At 52.7% G+C, this 14504-nt stretch overlaps 1 protein-coding gene across 1 annotated transcript in view; it reads right to left on the bottom strand.

The window, feature by feature from the left end:
• The window catches only part of LOC147107936 (interleukin-12 receptor subunit beta-1-like), a 182232-nt gene that overhangs the window by 154267 nt on the left and 13461 nt on the right, over positions 1 to 14504 (bottom strand). The window contains exons 3-5 of the mRNA XM_086005973.1: positions 12462 to 12579; positions 10288 to 10457; positions 2704 to 2846 (exon numbers count right to left, since the gene is read on the bottom strand). Coding sequence (XP_085862099.1) covers positions 2704 to 2846; positions 10288 to 10457; positions 12462 to 12579 — 431 coding nt within the window. The remainder of the gene's footprint in view (positions 1 to 2703; positions 2847 to 10287; positions 10458 to 12461; positions 12580 to 14504) is intronic.

The raw sequence follows: 14504 nt of genomic DNA on the forward strand, positions 1-14504 counted from the left end.
TGTCAGTGTCGGAGTGATGTCAGTGTCGGAGTGATGTCAGTGTCGGAGTGATGTCAGTTTCAGAGTGATGTCATTGTCGGAGTGATGTCAGTGTCGGAGTGATGTCAGTGTCGGAGTGATGTCAGTGTCGGAGGGATGTCAGTGTCGGAGCGATGTCAGTGTCGGAGTGATGTCAGTGTTGGAGTGATGACAGTGTCGGAGTGATGTCAGTGTCGGAGTGATGTCAGTGTCGGAGTGATGTCAGTGTCGGTGTGATGTCAGTGTCGGAGCGATGTCAGTGTCGGAGTGATGTCAGTGTCGGAGTGATGTCAGTGTCGGAGCGATGTCAGTGTCGGAGCGATGTCAGTGTCAGAGTGATATCAGTGTCGGAGTGATGTCAGTGTCAGAGTGATGTCAGTGTTGGAGCGATGTCAGTGTCGGAGTGATGTCATTGTTGGAATGATGTCAGTGTCGGAGTGATGTCATTGTCGGAGTGATGTCAGTGTCGGAGTGATATCAGTGTCGGAGTGATGTCAGTGTCGGAGTGATGTCAGTGTCGGAGTAATGTAATTGTCGGAGTGATGTCAGTGTCGGAGTGATGTCAGTGTCGGAGCGATGTCATTGTCGGAGTGATGTCAGTTTCAGAGTGATGTCAGTGTCGGAGTGATGTCAGTGTCGGAGCGAAGTCAGTGTCGGAGCGAAGTCAGTGTCGGAGTGATGTCAGTGTCGCAGTGATGTCATTGTCAGCGTTATGTCAGTTTCGGAGTGATGTCAGTGTCTGAGTGATGTCAGTGTCGGAGTGAAGTCAGTGTCGGAGCGAAGTCAGTGTCGGATTGATGTCAGTGTCGGAGTGATGTCAGTGTCGGAGTGATGTCAGTGTCGGAGTGATGTCAGTGTCGGAGTGATGTCATTATCGGAGTGATGTCAGTGTCGGAGCGATGTCAGTGTCGGAGCGAAGTCAGTGTCGGAGTGATGTCAGTGTCGGAGTGATGTCAGTGTCGGAGTGAAGTCAGTGTCGGAGTGATGTCAGTGTCGGAGTGATGTCAGTGTCGGAGTGATATCAGTGTCGGAGTGATGTCAGTGTCGGAGTGATGACAGTGTCGGAGTGATGTCCATGTCGGAGTGATGTCAGTGTTGGAGCCAAGTCAGTGTCGGAGTGATGTCATTGTCGGAGTGATGTCAGTTTCGGAGCGATGTCATTGTCGGAGTGATGTCAGTGTCAGAGTGATGTCAGTGTCGGAGTGATGTCAGTGTCAGAGCGATGTCAGTGTCGGAGTGATGTCAGAGTCGGAGTGATGTCAGTGTCGGAGTGATGTCAGTGTCGGAGCGATGTCAGTGTCGGAGTGATGTCAGTGTCGGAGCGATGTCAGTGTCGGAGTAATGTCAGTGTCGGAGCGATGTCATTGTCGGAGTGATGTCAGTGTCGTAGTGATGTCAGTGTCAGAGTGATGTCAGTGTCGGAGCGATGTCATTGTCGGAGTGATGTCAGTGTCGGAGTGATGTCAGTGTCGGAGTGATGTCATTGTCAGAGTGATGTCATTGTCGGAGTGATGTCAGTGTCGGAGTGATATCAGTGTCGGAGTGATGTCATTGTCAGAGTGATGTCATTGTCAGAGTGATGTCAGTGTCAGCGTGATGTCAGTGTCGGAGTGATGTCAGTGTCGGAATGTCAGAGAGAGGCGAATGTCGCATCTTGGATTTAAGGAATGTCATGGAAAAAGACAGAGGAAAGGACAAGGGAGGATATTGGGTGATTTAGTATCAAACTAGAATGAAATAAAAGCGGTAAAGAAAGAGGGTGGATTAAGCGAGAGTGAAAAAGAGACAGAAAGGCTAGTATTTTCTTTGGGGAGGCAGTTTGGGGGTGGGGTGGGTGGTGAGTCCGAGTCTGAGGGGGATCCGGGGAGGCCCGTCCCGCTCCCCTTCCTGGGAATAATTTGTATTGATCTCATCAATCCAGCAACTTCACGATCGGTATTAAGATCAAAGGGAGGCTAACGGCAAATTAGCACAAAGCGACCTGAAATTTATGGAACACCTACAGCATCTTAGCTCTTTTACTCCACAAAGTGCTGAATTTTTAATTAATTAATAATGGCGAGTGCTGGGACCTAAGATTGGATCCAACCCAGGCTGAGATGGTGAGTGTCGCTGTGAGCTGTAAGGATCCAATATGAAATGGGTGGACAGTTAAGTCCAGTTCCTCCCTAGGGTCGGACCCACCCTACAATATTATCCTGATTTCTGCACAAGTTGTTAATCCCCTTCAGGGAGACGATAGGATGAATAGAGCAGGACATGGTCAGTGTAGAGGGAGCTTTACTCTGTATCTAACCCGTGCTGTACCTGCCCTGGGAGTATTTGATGGGACAGTGTAGAAGGAGCTTTACTCTGTATCTAACCGGTGCTGTACCTGCCCTGGGAGTGTTTGATGGGACAGTGTAGAAGGAGCTTTACTCTGTAACTAACCCGTGCTGTACCTGCCCTGGGAGTGTTTGATGGGACAGTGTAGAAGGAGCTTTACTCTGTAACTAACCCGTGCTGTACCTGCCCTGGGAGTGTTTGATGGGACACAGGTTGTCACTCGCCCAGATATCTCTCAGTTTGATGAACAAAATTTATCCAGAAATTGCATCATGCTGATTGGTAAACTGGTGTTGGGAGGCTGGTCAGAGAAAGTCTGCTTTGTGTTAGAAAGTTTAGGAGCCGGTTGTGTCCTTTTACCTGGTTCCACGTCCTGGACCCTGCTCTGCGATACCAAATTTCATTGTGAATCTCTTTCACTTCTGGCTTCTTCCAGGTGAGCGTGAGCTGTCCTGCGGACCTTTCCAGCGTAATCTCTTTGTTCAGCGACGCTTTGAACTTGACTAAAATAAGAGTGACAGTGTTACAACGGAGAATTAACTTTGATTCTTTACGATGCAGTCCCTGGTCTTGTTCTGAGCTACCTCGGTTCATTACTTTGCTGTGGTCGGAGTTTGGGAGCTGGAGCTGGAGCTGCTGCGATGAGGCTCAATCCTCACTGCTATTCAATTTATGTCAATTTTTTTAATTTGGCAGGAACCTCACAGAGGTTTGCCGTGCCTCTTACAACAGTCGACGGTTCGTGTTCAGATCCCTTGAGCATCAGAATAGTAATTGACCAATGAGAAAGCGCCTGACAAGAAGGAGTTACAGATCCCAGACCCTCACTGACCGCCCCCACCCCCAGACCCTCACTGACCCCCCCAGTCCCTCACTGACTCCCTGGGACCCTCCCTGACCCCCTGGGACCCTCCCTGACCACCGCCCCCAGACCCTCACTGGCCACCCGGGACCATCCCTGACCCCCTGGGACCCTCCCTGACCCCCTGCGACCCTCACTGACCCCCCCCCAGTCCCTCACTGACCCCCCGGGACCATCCCTGACCTCCTGGGACCCTCCCTGACCCCCTGGGACCCTCACTGACCCCCAAGGACCCCCGCTGACCCCCAAGGACCCCCGACTGACCCCCAAGACCCTTACTGAACCCCCCAGACCCTCAGTGACCCCCAGGAGCCTCACTGACCCCCCAAACCCTCATTGACCCCCCTGGGACTCTCACTGAGCCACCAGGACCCGCACTGACCCCCCCAGACCCTCACTGACCCCCTGGGACCCTCACTGACCCCCTGGGACCCTCACTGACCCCCCAGGGACACCCACTGACCCCCCAGACCCTCACTGACCCCCCTTGGCCCCTCACTGTCCCCCCCAAACTTCACCGACTCCCCAGAATCCCCACTGACCCCTCAGACCCTCACTGACCCCCTCGAGCCCTCACCGACTCCCCGGGACCCTCACAGACCCCCCCAGATCTTCACTGACCCCCCAGACCCTCATTGACCCCTTGGGCCCCCTCACTGATCCCTCGGGACTCTCACTGACCCCTGGGAGCCTCACTGACCTCCCAGGACCTTCATTGACCCCCGGGAGCCTCACTGGCCCCCCGGGACCCTCACTGATCCCCAAGGACAACCCTTGTTAACAAAGGGGTTTCACCCAATGACTGCTTCAGATCAGGTTCATTGTTGGTGAGAGATACAAACGACATCACCCTGCGCGCCCGTACTGCCCACAGGTCTCTCCATATCACCCGCTGTAGCTCGGGCGCTGATCGGCGTGAACCCTGGAGAGATGGCCACTCGTGCCAATCATCTGCCGAAATTCTGGCGGCAATTTGGGGAAGTGTGGCAGAGATTCTATCCCCACGTTCAGCAGATTCTGGGCGTTAACTCCCCCCCCTCCCCCCTCCTCCCACCCTCCCAAACTCCCCCCTCCTCCCCCCTACTCCCATCCTCCCTGTTGTGTCTCCTTGTGTTCTTATTACTATATATATTACAGACACTGTTAGTTCATTTTAGTTAGTGCTTTTACTAAGCTGTATTCTTGCTTTTGTTACAGTGCTGCCGCATGGTGCGGAGTGATACAAGATGTCCGACGCTGCACTGTGCACTGCCCGTGCACAGTGTGCCACATAGCAATATAACTACACCATACCAAAGTAGTTCCATACCAAAGTAGTTCCATTTAACGATGTGATACTATAACAATGTAACATCCCTCTTTCTCAAAAAACGAAAACATGAAATTTAACAATTTAAATGAACAAATATTATATCTAAACTATTATTATCAACTACAACGAATCGTGAGTTTTTTTTTTATTCGCGATATCGCTCAGGTGGTTGAATGTTGTCCCTCCATCTTGTGGATTTGGTGGTGACCATTCCTCTCTGCGGTGTTTTGGTGTGCTCCGCTCTCGTTGTTGTTGTTACTGTCGCCTTTGGAGTTGGAGTGTGCATGCTCGTGGTTGTTTGATTTGTAGCGCTTGTTTCTGGTGTTGTGCTGCTTGTGGTAGCTGGTGTTGTCAATGTTGCTGATGTTGTCTGCTGCTTATCCAGTTCAGGTGAAGGTCTGATGTGGAGTCTGTTCTGTCTGTATTGGTTACCAGGTTCAGTCTCTACGAAGTAGGATCTTGGAGTATCAGCTTTTCCAATGACCTTGGCTGGATTCCAGGTTTTCAACACCGGGTCTTGCACATGCACTGGATTGTCCATTCAGCAATTCTGGTAGCGTCTTTGCATGTTTATCGTAATGTTTGCTTCCTACGATTTGTACTTCTGCCAGCTTTTGTCTGAAGTCCTCCTGGTCCTGGGGAGGATGTATTTTTGCTGGTAGTGTAGTCTTAAACTTCCTCCCATTCAGCAATTCCGCAGGTGATTTCATGTCTGCTTTCAGTGGTGTTGATCTGAGTGATAGGAGGGCAAGGTCTTGGTCTTCCCCCATCTCACTACTTTTGATGAGAGTTCTCTTGACAGTCTGGATCTGTCTTTCGATGAACCCGTGTCCCCTTGGGAAATGTGGGGATGAGGTTACTATTTTGAATCCATACTTTTCTGCCAGAGCTCTGAATTCACTCGATGTGAGCTGGGTTCCATTGTCACAGATTACCTTTTCCGGGATTCCTTGTTCAGCAAACAAGCTCTTTGCAATCCTGGTGGTAGTTGTGGCTCTCAAGTCTTTCATCCTTCTCACAAAAGGAAACTTGGAATAGTAATCTGCCACTATGAGATACCATTCTTGATTGCACATGAAGAGATCTGCCCCAACAGTGTGCCATGGTCTTGATGGTATTTCGCTAGGTATCATCTCCTCTTTCTGTTGTGCATTTCTGTATTTCTGGCACATACCACATGCAGAGACCATCTGTTCGATATTTTTGTACATGCCTATCCAGTATACAGCTGATCTGGCTCTCAGCTTGCATTTCGCCATTCCCATGTGACCTTCATGTATGAGATGGAGAAGTTGTGTCTGCATCGTCTTTGGCACGATGATCCTCGATCCAGCAAGGAGAATACCGTCTTCTACTGCAATATCGTCTTTAATCGTCCAGTATTGACGAATTGTCGCCTGTACCTGCTGGATTCTCTCCGGCCACCCCTGTATTACTTGTTGTGTGAGTAGTTGCAACTCCTCATCTTTGCTAGTCTCATCTCTGATTTGACTGAGCTTTGTAGGGGTAACATTCACTAGGTGGTGGATTTTTACTGTTAGGCCCTTCACCTCGTGTTTCTCATATGGTGACAATCGAGACAACGCATCTGCTAGCACCATTTCCTTTCCTGGCTTATATTTAAGCGTGAAGTCATAGCTTTGGATCCTTAGAAGCAGTCTTTGCAGTCTTGCAGGCGCTTTGCACAGATTCTTCTTATAGATCTGTTCTAGTGGACGATGGTCACTCTCTATTGTAAATCGCCTGCCATATAGGTATGTATGGAATTTCTCGCATCCGTACACTACTGCTAATAGTTCTCTTTCTATGTTGGTGTATCTCGTCTCGGCTGACGTCAAGGCCTTTGATGCGAAAGCTATCGGCTTCCCTTCCAGCACCAGAGCTGCCCGTAGTCCTCTGGTAGAAGCGTCTACTTGCAGAGTGACTGGTTTTCTTCTGTCATAATATGACAGACTTGTTTCTTTGCACAGCAGTTCTTTAAGTTGTTTGAAATTCCTTTCGTGTGATTCAGACCACTGGTATTCGGCGTCTTCTTTCAATAGCTCTCTGAGATTTGTTGTATGTTCCGACATGTGTGGGATGAAAGAACTCATGTATTGGACCAAGCCGAGGTAACTCCTCAGCTCTTTCTTGTCTTTGGGTGGTTTCATTTCAGCAATCGCCGCAATCTTCTCTGGATTTGGCTTGACTCCCTCTGGTGTATAAATCATACCGAAGGATTGGCATTCCTTGACTTTAACTATGCACTTATCTGCATTTAACTTGATGCCAGCCTTCCTGGTACTCTCCATGGCCTCATGTAGGTGCATGTCATGGTCTCTTTCATCTGCTCCATAGATCTGAATATCATCAGCTATTCCTATAGCTCCTTCACAGCCTCTGTATGTCTCGTCTATTTTCTGTTGAAAGATATCTTGACTGACCTTTAGCCCGAATGGTAGCCGCAGGAATTTGTAACGCCCAAATGGTGTGTTGAATGTTGTCAGTGTTGTTGATTCCTCATCCAACTTCACGTTCCAATATCCATTTCTGGCATCTAGTTTTGAGAAAACCTTGGCTCCTGCCAGTGATGGCGTAATCTCCTCTAGCGTTGGGGTGGGATAGTGGCCCCTCTTTATCGCCTGGTTTAGATCTTTGGGGTCCAAACATATTCTGAGACGCCCGTTTGGCTTTTCTCGTACCACAATTGAGTTTACCCAGTCTGTGGGTTCAGTGACCTTTACGATCACTCCCTTTTCTTCCATCTCCTTTAGCTCTCTTTCAAGCTTTGTCTTCAGCTCGATGGGTACTTTTCGTGGAGCATGGATAACGGGCTTTACCTCTGGATCGATGGTGATGTGGTATTGGAAATCTCCGAAACATCCCACTGTATCATCGAAACATTCCGGATACATGTCTATCAAGTCTTTTTTACTCTTGATTTGTGGGCTGTTCTCCAATGGGGTGTTGCTGTCTATCTTCAGTGGCGTTTCCGTCAGCTCGTGATGCACTGAGATCAATCTCAACTTCTCGCAGCTGTTTAATCCCAGGATCGCTGGCCCCTCAGTGTCGGTGACATAGAACATGCAGTTGATGTTCTTTCTTTTATGTGTCCCTTTGATAAAGGTTATTCCGAGTTGTTTAATCTCACTCCCCCCCGTATGCTGTCAGCATGACATTACTTGCCTTTAAACAACCGCTTTTTGGGTAGCCGTCTTCTCTCAGGTTTTCGGGAAAGATCTGCTGGTACAGTCTCAATGGGAGAATGTTGCTCTGAGCCCCTGTGTCCAGCTTCAACTTTAAGTTGATGGTTGTGGGCCGACCGTTGACCTTTTTTCTGATTTGGATGATGGTGTGCAATTCTCTCCTTGGAGTATTTTCCGCTCTGGACATCTCGTGAAGCTGTATCTTTATGGTTTCGATGTTTAGTGCATTGTCGTGATCATCATCATCATCTTGCTCATCCATGGCATGTATATTGTGTTTCTTTCTCTGGTTCTGCTGTCCGCCTTTGTTTTTGATGTATGTTCCTCCTTTCTTCGTTCTACACATCTTTTCCCAGTGGTTTAGTTTGCCACATGCATTGCAGCTTGTTCCATATGCTGGACATTTCCTCTTGTCTGTGTAATCGTGCGGTCTTCCACAATTTCTGCACATGTTTCCCCCATTGTCATGTGCATGTCTTTGTGTGTTGTACTTTTCTCTCACTGCATCCACTCTGTTGTCCGTCTCAGAAGCCGTCCGCATGTCAGCCGTTTGAGAAATCAGCATTTTCATTTGCTGCTTCATGGCTTCATGAGCTCTCGCAGTATCTATAGCCTCTGTTATTCCGAGCTTTTCTTTTCCTATCAGGGCTTTTTGTACCTCTACATGCGCTGACCCCCATATTAGCTGGTCCACAAGCCTTTCCTCCATTTCCTTAAATTTAGACTTGCTGGCTTCATTTCTCAGCCTTGTCAGGAAATTGTCAGCCATTGCACCGGGTTCCTGTCTTAGACTCTGGAATTTGTATCTGTGTATACGGTGATTGGATTTAGGCTCTAGATGGTTGCTGAATTTATCAAAAATTGTCGCTCGGTTTTCCTTTTCCTCTTCAGTCAAACTCCAGCTATTATACAAATCTAGGCCTTTTTCTCCTGTCCACAACAGAATGTAACTAACCTTTTCCTCGTTGGTAGTACCCTTCAGGAAGCTTTTGAATGTAAGCTCACATTTCTGCTTGAACTTGCGGAATGCTTCTACTATATCGTCGGCTTCCCAGTTCATGAGGGGTTGCAATTGCACAGTCAGTGCAGCGGCAGCCGTCATTTTAGTTTCACTTTCAATCACCGCAGACACCAGCACTCACAATCAGCTCATAAAATCACTTTTCGTCTTATTCGTAGTTCGTATAGCAGAATTTGTACTCACTTATACCGCTGCCACCATGTTGTGTCTCCTTGTGTTCTTATCTATATATATAAACCGGTATGTCTCTGTCTGTCTCTCTGTCTGTCTCTCTGTCTGTCTGTCCGGCTATACAATCAAAAGTTATAGAGCGTGCCTACACGTATGTTATATCGAAAGAAACCTTATCATTAGGGGACTCTTGTAGGCGTATTTACTTTTTCGTCAGACAAAAATTGTTTGGACAGTATACAAAAAATGTTCAAAAATCCTCAAAAATCCACTCATTAGCGGTTGACCAATCCTACCTCTCATTAGCGTTGAGTGACGTGCTGCTTGACCAATCCTACAGTTCACTCACCTGATGGTTGACCAATCAGTGTGTCACGGGCGGGTCCTAATCCTCCAGTCTCCCTAAACTTCGCCGCCATTTTTTCCATCCCCACAGGGACAGCAGCAGCAAAAGAAACCCCCACATTGCGGCTCCCGATCCCGCCCCACCGGAGCGGCAGGTAAGTTGGGCTCACTCGGGCCGTGCCTCGCAACCGCTCGGCCCGACACACACAGCGGTCGGGGGAGTGGCAGCGGCCGGCCGTCAGCCACGCGATCCGCGGGGGAGCTCAGCTCGGGTCCGTCTCGGCCCGACAGCCCGGCCGCGCCTCAAGCGCTAGGCCCCGCACGGCCGCTATCACAACGGCACCGGGTCTCAGGCGCTAGGCAGGGAGAGGGGAGGGAGCGAGGGAGTGGACAGCACAAGGAGCGGGGAAGAGGGAGAGAGAGGGGGGACAGACACGGGCAGGGAGACCGCGCGGCCCAAAATTGCCCTGGCAATGCCGGGCACCCCCTGCTAGTACTATATATATTACAGACACTGTTAGTTCATTTTGGTTCGTGCTTTTTACTTAGCTGTATTCTTGCCTTTGTTTCTGTGCTGCCGCATGGTGCGGAGTGATACAAGATGTCCGACGCTGCACTGTGCACTGCCCGTGCACAGTGTGCCACATAGCAATATAACTACACCATACCAATGTAGTTCCATACCAAAGTAGTTCCATTTAACGATGTGATACTATATAACAATGTAACATCCCAAACTCTCCCCTCCTCCCGCTCCTCCTCCTCCCCCCTCCTCCCACCCTCCCAAACTACCCCCTCCCCCATCACTACAACTTCCGAACAGATACATCTTGATTTACCCTTGGCTGGTAGTCAATCCCTCTAATCACAGATATTGCCCATAATCAGCTGCAGCAACAGTCTGCAATGAGGCAGAACTGGTTCACAAACAGTGAAAGATGTGAAGAATAACACAGCCAAGTGCCGAGGCTGGAGACCTCAGGATCAGCCAAGCATTCTGCAGCACCGCCTGACTACCATGACCTTGCACAGCAAGAGTCCAACTCACTCGAAGTCTTTGGCACAACGTAGAACTTTTCCGATTTCAGTGTCCTGTCCCCGACTGTCGCTTCCACCCAGAAGGTGAGGTTCTTTTCGAAATACAGGTCGTCGCGGACCACGTTATACTGGCTTTTATTCCCTGCCGCAAAGCACCTGCAAATCTTGCACGTGTCGCAACTGGAAACAGGAAATGAGAGAAACACAATCTTATGAAAAAGGAAAAAATAAATCAAAATGAGGCACCCGAGAGTCTTATTAGCTATTGGTCACTAATGATGGTTCCTCCATCGACCCTGGAAACTTCAGTGTAAGATCGGCGGAAACATTTGCCCCTTTCTCTGAGCTTTCCACCAATCTACAGGCGATCAGGAAAACTGCACGGGAATGACTGGTGTGTCAGCAGGATATTCAATTAGAGAAGGCATCACCGCCCAGCCTGTACTTTACCTCATGGGTCAGGATAATCCCGGGCAGTGACCCTCAGCACAGAGCAGGGATGGAACCAGCGGCATTCCACTCCGGGTCACACCCATTAACTGAGTGAGGGATCAGCCGGAGGGAAATCATTATTGGGTTTAAGTGAGATCATTTCTCAATCACAAGACACTTAGGAGAGAATTTCCTCACCGCTTTCAGCACATTAGTGATGCAGAAATGGCACAGGAAATTCTCTCCAGCAGGAAAATTGGGCAGAAGCGGAGCGCTTTCCCTGACCACGCCCACTTTCCCTGGGCTCCTCCCACTTTCACCGGCCCCGCCCACTTTCCCCGGCCCACCCGCTTTCCTCGGGCTCCTCCCGCTTTCCCCGGACTCCTCCCACTTTCTGGGGCTCCTCACATGTTCCCTGGGCTCCTCCCACTTTCCCCGGCCCCGCCCACTATCCCCGGGCCCCTCCCACTTTCCCCGGGCTCCTCCCATTTCCACCAGGCTCCTCCTGCTTTCACCAGCCCCACCCACTTTCCCTGGCTCCACCCACATTCCCCAGGCTCCTCCCGCTTTCCCGGCCCCTCCCACTTTCCCTGGCCCCGCCCACTTTCCCCGGCTTCTCCCACTTTCCCCAGCCCCGCCAGCTTTCCCCGGCCCCGCCCACTTTCCCCGGGCTCCTCCCGCATTCCCCGGGCTCCTCCCACTTTCCCTGGGCTTCTCCCGCTTTCCCCGGGCTCCTCCCACTTTCCCTGGGCTCCTCCTGCTTTCCCCGGGCTCCTCCCACTTTCCCTGGGCTCCTCCCGCTTTCCCCGGGCTCCTCCCACTTTCCCTGGGCTCCTCCTGCTTTCCCCGGGCTCCTCCCGCTTTCCCCGGGCTCCTCCAACTTTCCCCAGGCTCCTCCCACATTCCGCAGCCCCTCCCGCTTTCCCCAGGCTCCTCCCACTTTCCCCGGCCCCGCCCACTTTCCCCAGCCCCTCCCACTTTCCCCGCCCCGCCCACTTTAACCAGCCCCGCCCACTTTCCCATGGCACCTCCCGCTTTCCCCAGCCCCGCCCACTTTATCCAGGCTCCTCCCACTTTCCCTGGCCCTGCCTGCTTACCCCGGCCCCGCCCACTTTCCCTGGGCTCCTCCCACTTCCCCTGGCCCCGCCCGCTTTCCCCGGCCCCGCCCGCTTTCCCTGGCCCCGCCCACTTTCCCCAGCCCCACCTGCTTTCCCCGGCCCCTCCCACTTTCCCCGGGCTCCTCCCGCTTTCTGAACCACCTGTGAGGGTCCTCATTTACATATATAATAATGAGCAGTTGGGAGTTTCCTGGGTTTACACTCGGCGTAAACTGAGTTGGGATTACAAGGTGCCCATGAGGAAACCCTGAGCTGAAGAGTCCGAGAGTTTGAGCAGTGCCCCCGTCCCCCCCATACTCTCCCATGTCCCTATGCCTCCGTCCCCCCCATGCCCCCGTCCCCCTGCCCTCTGCTGAAAGTTTCAGCCAGGATTTGTCTTTTTAAAGGGGGCATTCCAGTAAATTGCACCCATTTTACACCAGATTTACACCAATCCCTACTCCAAAGGCTATGCAAATGAGCTAACTCAGGAAACCCTTGTGTAAATGCCTGTCCATTGGAGTAACAGTGGTGCAACTCATGGTGGGGAATTCGCCCCTTTGTACTTTGTGACTGAGCTCAGCGTCTCTCGGCTCTGACACTGACCCTCGGACCTGTGCTCAGCCTATGCATGGCTAACCCGTGAATCACTAACCAGTAGCACAGTCTGTACTGCGCCAACTCCTTCCCTGCAGTCCAGCTGCAGATTAACGGCTCTTTTTCCCCACTCAGCTGTCTGTAACACGCCAACCTGGATGGACCCTCCGGAGCACCTGTAACAGCAACATAGCCGAGTTAGGAGTGTGGGCAATGAGGACAGATTGATAGCACAAGGCATATATACAGAGTATTTATGGTATTGATATCCTGAACATACCCAGCATCCTACACACATCTATATACACTGCTGAAACCAATGCAGCTTGTACTTCGATGGGGCTCATTCAACACATTCACTCTCACCTCGGAGTCAGAAAGTTGTCCCCCCAGAACTCCCGCGCCTCCCAGTACTGAGGGAGCACCGCACTGTCGGAGGGACAGTACTGAGGGAGAGCCACACTGTCGGAGGGGCAGTACTGAGGGAGTGCAGCACTGTCGGAGGGGCAGTGCCGAGGGAGCGCCGCACTGTCGGAGGGGCAGTACTGAGGGAGCGCCGCACTGTCGGAGGGGCAGTACTGAGGGAGTGCAGCACTGTCGGAGGGGCAGTACTGAGCGAGCGCCGCACTGTCGGAGGGGCAGTACTGAGGGAGCGCCGCACTGTCGGAGGGGCAGTACTGAGGGAGCGCCGCACTGTCGGAGGGGCAGTGCTGAGTGAGCGCCGCACTGTCGGAGGGGCAGTACTGAGGGAGTGCTGCAGTGTGCAGGGCAGTACTGAGGGAGCGCTGCACTGTCGGAGCGGCAGTACTGAGGGAGTGCTGTACTGTCAGGGGTAGTACTGAGGGAGTGCTGCACTGCCGGAGGGGCAGTACTGAGGGAGCACCGCACTGTCGGAGGGGCAGTACTGAGGGAGCGCCGCACTGTCGGAGGGGCAGTACTGAGGGAGCGCCGCACTGTCGGAGGGGCAGTACTGAGGGAGCGCCGCACTGTCGGAGGGGCAGTACTGAGGGAGTGCTGCAGTGTGCAGGGCAGTACTGAGGGAGCGCCGCACTGTCGGAGGGGCAGTGCCGAGGGAGCGCCGCACTGTCGGAGGGGCAGTACTGAGGGAGCGCCGCACTGTCGGAGGGACAGTACTGAGGGAGCGCCGCACTGTCGGAGGGGCAGTACTGAGGGAGCGCCGCACTGTCGGAGGGGCAGTACTGAGGGAGTGCTGCAGTGTGCAGGGCAGTACTGAGGGAGCGCTGCACTGTCGGAGGGGCAGTGCCGAGGGAGCGCCGCACTGTCGGAGGGGCAGTACTGAGGGAGCGCCGCACTGTCGGAGGGACAGTACTGAGGGAGCGCCACACTGTCGGAGGGGCAGTACTGAGGGAGCGCCGCACTGTCGGAGGGGCAGTACTGAGGGAGCGCCGCACTGTCGGAGGGGCAGTACTGAGGGAGCGCTGCACTGTCGGAGTGGCAGTACTGAGGGAGTGCTGCACTGTCGGAGGGACAGTACTGAGGGAGCGCCGCACTGTCGGAGGGGCAGTACTGAGGGAGCGCCGCACTGTCGGAGGGGCAGTACTGAGGGAGTGCTGCACTGTCGGAGGGGCAGTACTGAGGGAGTGCTGCACTGTCGGAGGGGCAGTACTGAGGGGGCGCCGCACTGTCGCAGGGGCAGTACTGTGGGAGTGCCGCACTGTCGGAGGGGCAGTACTGAGGGAGCGCCGCACTGTCGGAGGGGCAGTACTGAGGGAGCGCCGCACTGTCGGAGGGGCAGTACTGATGGAGTGCTGCACTGTCGGAGGGGCAGTACTGAGGGAGTGCTGCACTGTCGGAGGGGCAGTACTGAGGGAGTGCTGCACTGTCGGAGGGGCAGTACTGAGGGGGCGCCGCACTGTCGGAGGGGCAGTACTGTGGGAGTGCCGCACTGTCGGAGGGGCAGTACTGAGGGAGCGCCGCACTGTCGGAGGGGCAGTACTGAGGGAGCGCCGCACTGTCGGAGGGGCAGTACTGAGGGAGTGCTGCACTGTCAGAGGGGCAGTACTGAGGGAGTGCTGCACTGTCGGAGGGGCAGTACTGAGGGGGCGCCGCACTGTCGCAGGGGCAGTACTGTGGGAGTGCC

Source organism: Somniosus microcephalus, chromosome 13, assembly GCF_052327205.1.
Source record: "Somniosus microcephalus isolate GS21.2 chromosome 13, FLI_Smic_1.0, whole genome shotgun sequence".
NCBI lineage: Eukaryota > Metazoa > Chordata > Chondrichthyes > Squaliformes > Somniosidae > Somniosus > Somniosus microcephalus.